The sequence below is a fragment of the Macrobrachium rosenbergii genome, chromosome 3 (genome assembly GCF_040412425.1).
Source record: "Macrobrachium rosenbergii isolate ZJJX-2024 chromosome 3, ASM4041242v1, whole genome shotgun sequence".
NCBI classification, from domain to species: Eukaryota; Metazoa; Arthropoda; class Malacostraca; order Decapoda; family Palaemonidae; genus Macrobrachium; species Macrobrachium rosenbergii.
This window is the reverse complement of record NC_089743.1, coordinates 30,103,698-30,111,197: the sequence shown is the minus strand read 5'-3', so window position 1 is coordinate 30,111,197 and position 7,500 is coordinate 30,103,698. Positions and strand designations below refer to the sequence as shown.

General features: G+C 37.1%; 1 protein-coding gene across 1 annotated transcript in view; it reads left to right on the top strand.

Moving 5' to 3' along the window:
• LOC136853930 (U3 small nucleolar RNA-interacting protein 2-like) overlaps positions 1-5,758 on the top strand; it is an 80,197-nt gene extending 74,439 nt beyond the window's left edge. Inside the window, exon 8 of the mRNA XM_067129830.1 lies at positions 5,490-5,758. Coding sequence (XP_066985931.1) covers positions 5,490-5,722 — 233 coding nt within the window. The 3' untranslated portion in view covers positions 5,723-5,758. The remainder of the gene's footprint in view (positions 1-5,489) is intronic.
• The last annotated feature ends 1,742 nt before the right edge of the window (positions 5,759-7,500 follow it).

Sequence of the window (7,500 nt, the reverse complement as noted above, 5' to 3'; positions counted from 1 at the left end):
AAAAGGACTCAAGGCAGGATGGTTCTTTACCTTGCTGTACAATTATTAACACTTCTGCAGATGTAATAGCAGAGCAAATATTGGCTAGGTCCTGCCATTTCTTCTTGTAGTACTTTATTGCTGAGATGTCACAACTGTCTGCCAGGGAAAGTTAATTACATAGTCTTAAGCTTTGTATGAAATATTGTAGTCTTAATAAATTGCCCGGACTTTAAGCTAAATTATGAATTTTATTGTGACCATAGCATCCTCCTTGGTGCAGATATTTTGTCAGGTTAGAGGATTGTTAGTTCCCTTCTAAGTTACTCTACAGGAAATTAAAATTTTTATTAATATTATATTACACTGTTGTCATATCACCCACAGTATGTTGTTGTATCTTATTAGTGGTGGAATAATGTTACATCCTTCCATTTCCCTCTGTGATGTTAAAATTATGGCTTTTGCTGCAGTATTTTCCCCTTTTCACTCAACTCCCTTGCTAAATTTCAACATAAATGTTCTTAAGGTAATTTACTACTTGTTGCCCCATGTTGAATTTAATGTTAGGGTTTTACAAGTTAGACTTACCTTTGATCCAGTGATTATGCAGATATACTTTTCACAAGCATTCTTCTGCCATAAGGGTATCATATATCAAAACTTAAGTTCATTAACCTGTTTTTGAGCACCTCTGTATTTCCTGTATTTAATTATTTTTAGCTGGATTTTACAATAATACATTAGTTTAACTGAAGGAACAGTATTTTATTAAACCAAATAACTTTTACAATAGTGAATCAGTGTAAAGGAACTGTAATCTGATGAGATAATTGAATTTTGCAATAATACTGGTTTAATTAATGGAGAAGTAATCAGTCAGATATACGTATAGTTTATACAATAACACCCCGTATTCGCGGTCTCATCATTCGCGGACTCACCTATTCACGGATTCCTTTATGGAACATATATCCACATTATTTGCTGAAAATCCAGTATTTTTCACTAAGAAATGTTCACTAATTACTGTATTCTGATCTTATTTTCATGACTAAATGCACTTTTTGTGATAAAACTATTAAAGTACTCAAGTAATGCTTGAGTTACGATAGTTCACTTTACGATAATTCGATTTTGCAATGGGGTAAGCAGTTAATACCGGTACGACAATATTTATAAAATATTTTAAATTTCGCGCAGGCGCGGGCAGCAGTATACAATCAGGCAGCCAGAGAGACCAAATTACAATAGACCAGCTTCTTTTCCTCTAACTCTTTATCCAATCTTCTAGTTAGAAAAGTAACAGAGAATGATAAAAGTGTTGTTAGTAACGTTATACTCTTGCGTAAATGTGTACAGCCACAAACAACCGACCGAGAAACTGTTGTTTTGCGTATCACCGAATCGGATAACAACAGCCGTTTTGCTTGTATTTCAACCATCGTACGGTAATACACTAATACTGAAGTTATAGTACAAATGACTTGAAGTAGAATATGAGTGATATATTTTTACATTATACCCTTATTCGCTATGGATAAAAGATTGCCAATGTAATATACTGCTAAATTTATGCTGCAGGTTGTAGCTGAAACTGAGAAAACAATGTTCAAGCTGCTAATGACTATAAATTATCGTGCATCGGCAACATGGATAAAACTTGACCGTAATTAAAATTGGAGAAAGTATTTTAATCAAAACTGCTGGGCTTGAAAGAAGACATTACAGTACTGCTATTCTTACGCCGATAAACAATAAATACTTAAAGCTCGTATTATGATGAAATCAAGTGAAAATAGCGAATATAATCTTGATTTTTTTACACAAAACAAGTGGTTCCAAACAGCCAATGTCAGCTATTAACGAAAAAAATAGCTAAATTAACTTCACTATGAGACGTATTTAAATTGTATTTCAACTTACAAATACTTCATACAGCATAATGAAAAATAACCTTGCCCCATATAAATAAAGTATCTAGAGATTCATTTACGCTAACTTGAAGCAAGAAAATTGCTCTGAACTGAGTTAAAATGGTGAAATAAACACCGCATAAACGATTTCCAAACCAAAACATTGATCGCTATGATCGCAATTTATAATAAGCAATATAAGAATATACAGTATACAATATTATTGGATACAGTGAATTAAAGCATAACATTTTAAAAGATCCATGGTAAAGAGGCATATTCATTATGTTGATGTTTGTATAATATGATATTTGAATATAGAGTACAGTATAATGTAGGCTACGCTACCATATATGTATTCGATATACCGTAGTGTAGGCTAAGCTAATTTTTGTTTGTTATTCAGTTTCTCTTTGTATTGAATTATCATAAGTCACTCTGCATGAACCTCCAGAATTAGTTGATATTAATGATTACTATACCGTGTATGTATAGAGTATACTTTACAGTGTAGGGTAGGCTACCATATATGTATACATGGTACCGAATACCCTAGTGTAGGCTAAGCAATATTCATGATACGTTTTTTCCAACAAACGATGGGTTTTTTTGGAACCTAACCCCATCGTAAATAGCATTTTTAGTTTTTTTTGTGTGTGTTTGAACTATCAAAATAGCCAGTTCTAAGTGTGTTTAGAAGGGTTCTAAGTATACGGGGGGCTTGTGGTACGCATACCCCGCGAATACGGGGTGTTTAGTGTATTTTAAAAACAGTACCACTGTATTTAGCATATACTGTGTAATGTGTGGTACCTCATCATAGATTTGTTAAAGAGGTTTATAAAATACCCATGCTTACATATATTTTCATTTATTCAATACATGTATTGTACTAAATATTGTGTCACCTTAACAGGCAGCATAAAGTAAAGTAGTTGATAGCCTACTGGTTATGTGTGCATGCCTGTACCTACCTTTGCTTATAAGGTATGTAAAAATACTGGATGCAAAACCCATAAAAACCAATCTGTTTCTTTTTGTTGCTCCTTTTCCTCATCTGATGGATATGTGTGTCTGGCATCTTACCATTTCTCTTGATTTTTGTTTCCCCACTACAGGGCTGCTGTTTAGCAAGACCCAAAGTTCACATGCACCACTGTGAATTGTGCAGTTTTTTTTTTTTCTATGGTACAGCACATACCACCTGCTGTAAACAGCTCTTGTAGGCATAAAGATGAATATGGATGGTTGCTGGATTAGTGTGAATTATGCAGTATGCTCCTGGCAGCAAGCCTAATTGATGATGGGACATGATCTAGACTAGCCCTTTGGGGTTTAAGGATATAGAAGGAGTGCTGGGGAAGAGAATACATCATCCTAGCAGAGCTCTGATAGAAAGTGTTTGCCCCCTTTTAGAGCAGATTCCACATTGTGGAAAACATGCCTAGATACTGGAAGCTAAGGTCTCGCTGTGCTCTTCCTTGCAACAATCTTCTGTTGAGGCGGACCTCAACAGGGCCCCCATCCTTACCTTGAAATTCATGTTCCTCTTATGGATCCCAGTCCTTAACATGAGGCTCCTGATGCTTTGCAGGTGTTGGCATTTCAGCTGCTTTGGCATAACCTGTTCGGTTGGAGTGTAGAAAGGAAATTGGGAAGGAGAATTTACTAAGTATTAAGGGAGTCCTTGTTTCGACATCCTACCATATCCAGGATGCTATAGAAGATTCTCATAAGAAATCTGGGCATCTTTGGACACTGAGTTGATTGTTGGTTCTAAGATATTTTAGTCTTAAAAGAGACTGAAAGTCCTTTAGATGCCACCCATGTGGAGACAGGTTTTCTCGCTTAGAAATTTAGATCATGGGGGCATGCTAATAAAACGCACAAGGCCAAGAAGTTATGAGTCAGTTTGTTAGATCTCCAGAGTTAGACCTTGACTCACAGAGGCATTGCCCTCCTGTTTCTGTAGTACACTAGTTTATAGCTCTCGGATCAGCTTGGACTTAACTCCTCTAGGAGGATGCCAAAACTGACAACCCTTTGTGTGAAGCTTCGATGTATATCTTTTCACTGGATGGGAGATACCACAAAAACAAAAGGTAGATAATGATTGTGGTGGAACATGCTAGACTCCACCTCCTCTCTGTCTGGCAGCATCCATAGTAGTCATGGTAGTCAAGATTTACCGCTGCCCAAGTCTGCAGTGTGGATAGGGTTCTTGCTAGATTCACAGGGATGGATGCTATTACAGCTTGAAATATACAATTTCTTATATTTGCCCTACTTTTTTTTTTTTGAGTGCTGGAACCATCAAAGGAACTCAGAAGATTCATATGTAGTCTCCTTGCATTGCTGGAGAAGCTCATCTCATGTGTGTAGGGCACTTATTAAATGTTTGGTTAGCATTAAGGACTTTCTAAATGGAAGTACTGTAGACATAATCCTTAGTCTCAAATAAGAGCCAAAGGAACTTTTTGGAGTGGTCATTGTTTAAGAATGGCAGTATGAAGACTACTTTATAGGATTAGTTGGTTGTATTGCTGCCAGTTACCCATTCCTGCCATATGAAGACTACTTTATAGGATTAGTTGGTTGTATTGCTGTCAGTTGCCCATTCCCGCCATATCAGAATTATTGGTAGGCAAAGAATAGACTGTTCTTTTCTGAATACTAGTACCTTAAGGAAATGTCCATGATAAAAATATTTTTCACCAGGTTGCCCATAAGTGTGCTATATAAGAGGATCCCCAAGACCTCTTATTCTGTGGCTAAGGGAAATGAATGCCTAAAATCAATCAGACTGGGTAATATACAAAACGTAAAGATATTATCTGTATAAAGACAGTTTTCGAGAAATTTATTGTTTTATGCTCCAGTTACACATGTATGAGATGTCCCTCACTAATGTATGGATATGTTTTTGACAATATCCATAGTTTTGGATTGCCAAGGGTTACTCACATGAGAGACAAATTGAAGAATTTGCATGTATGTTGAAAAAATTTAGCTGTTGGCTAGGCACACTTTTTGGTGTTCATTGTAAGGTTAGTATTTACAGAAAACATTTACATTTTTTTAAGTATACTAAAACAAGGGAGATTGCAGTACTGATGTGATTTTTCTGTGTAAAAGTAACAATTCATTTCTCGTTTTTTAATGCTTTTATGTCAGGTTTTTCCTTTATAGAGTTAGGCCTGAATAAAGACCTCTCTCCTGTCTTGTGTAATCTGCTTGAATTCCTAATTGGTTCAGGCCCCATCAGTTCATTTGCCCAGTGATTTTGTAGGGCCTTCCTACTGGACTTTATCTTGTAATATCCATGTCAGTTTCTTTTATGACTGACTGATCCAATCCTTTCTCATCCCATGCCCAAGCCATGTCTGCCTTTGAAAGCCATCTCCTTTCTAACCTCTGAGCCCCACATTGTTTGATATTTTAGGCTAAGTTAAATCATAAGGCTAAAGTACTGCACTTATTAATATTGTTTATGAAAAATATTGCAAGTAAGGAATATAGTGAGTATTGAGGTCTACTTTTAAGGATACACAGTAAGATTTAACTTTGTAATATACAGGATTAAAAACATTTCAGGTTCCATGGATGGGCACGTACGACTTTGGAAAATAACTGTTGACAGGGGCCAGCGTAAATTAGAACCACTTTTCAGTATTCCAATCCCTGGAGTTGTTAATGCATTGGCCTTTACATCAGATGGTAGTCATTTGATTATTGGAATTGGTCAGGAGCATAAATTAGGCCGATGGTTTAAGGATAAGAGAGCAAAAAATTCTATAGTAGTTATACCAATGAAGAAGAATGTGTAGGAAAGTTCTGATTTTTATTAAAAACTCTGTTTGTCATGGCATTCTAATTATCCTTGGATAAAACACCCATCTTAAGATGATCACCTGGCTGAAAAACAGTGAACTCAGGAAAAATGTAAGATATTATGAAAAAAATTCGTGTAACTTCACATGCATTCCTGAATCTACACGAAGTATTTCATCAAAATTTGCCATAGTTTTATAGTTATGGTGTATTTTCTAACCCTAGCTCAAAAAACCTCAACTAGAGATATGTATAAGGTGGGGCAATATATTGTTCATTATAATAAAGTACAATTATTTGGAATGAATCTTACCTGCTGTTAAAGTTAGCTTATATCTTTGTGCCATTAGGTGCGATTAGCATTCAAAATCAAATAACACTTGGCTAACCAGCTAAGACTGTCTCCGGAATCACCTGCTTCCCACCAGATGGCTTTGGAATGTTTACTTCTTGTGAGAATTCATGCTGTGTCCTTGTGCAAATGGTGTGCATCAATGTTAGTAATAATGTTGGCTATTTCTTGCTGATTTTCTCTTGTATGGTGTTGTGCTTGTTTTCTGTTTTTTCATTATGTCCTCTACAACAAGCAGAGATGAAAGCATTGGTCTGTATAGGAAAGAGTTTGTGGAAACTGAATGTTGCGGTTGTGCAAGATGGCACGTGTGGTTTCCTTGATGTGAAGATAATAAGGAGTGATCTGATGAGAGGATGAAAATTTTGTGAAGTGTTGGAAGATGCTAGAGGACGATAGATACATAGACTGTTCGTTTAGAGCGCACCATAAGCCTACTGAGTCTTTTCCTTTTGTCTTGCGGTGTTGCTTCTCCTCATCCTCCATTAGCCTACCTGATAGCCTAGGTTAATTCCTTTTTCACCTCTTCTCCGCCTTCTTTTGCTCCTTATGTGATTCAGGAGAAAACTAGTAGGTAATTGAGAAATATTCTGTTATGGTTAGAAATTTGAAGATCCCATCCCCGTAGTGATCAACCTTTTTCGGTTTTCCCCATGAGAGAGAAGGTGTCTGAGTCTTGCGTCTGACTGTAGCCCACCTTCTGGACTGCCCTGAGTCTTTTGGTATTCTCTGTGGACTGGGAACCTGGGCTGTCTTGGGACCAAGGCCTGTGCCCTTCGCTACCTCGCTCAACTGTCTTCGGTTCAAATTGGACTCATTCTCTGAAGGAGTTATTTGGTAGTTTAGCGCTTGTGTTCATCAGCTCATGTATCATCTGTTTTGGAGAGTGATAGTGATGTATGTGAATTGGTAGAGTTATTTAAGGATACAGAAATATTATATTTACCTGAGTAGTTCTGAGCCGTGTGTCAATTTTTCTGTTAACATTTACTCACCCTGTATTGTCTTCTGAGCAGACAATAACCCTTCCCCCTCTTACTCAGTTTTCCCCTCTATCACCTCGTATTCGTCACCTTGTGACAATTATTCCTGTTCGTAATAGCAGCTCATCCTCTTCCGCCACTTATTTATCTAGAGTGAGTTAGCTTGGTGATAAAACAGCTCTTGCTTTTTGGCAATCGCCTGTTCAGTGTTGTGCAGACGACTCCAGCTGTCGTCATGGCTCCATGGTGATGTCATGCAAGAACCCCTCTGCCTTCCCCACCCAGCCATCTCTCTCCCAGCCGTCTGGTACTTACCACTGGCATTCTGTGACATCATGGCTGATGTTCCATGGTATGTCACCTTCTCTAGCATTTTTCATCCGTCATCATCTGTAGATTGCCATTTTCTTCCATCTCAGTTCCTCCGTTAACCTTTAGT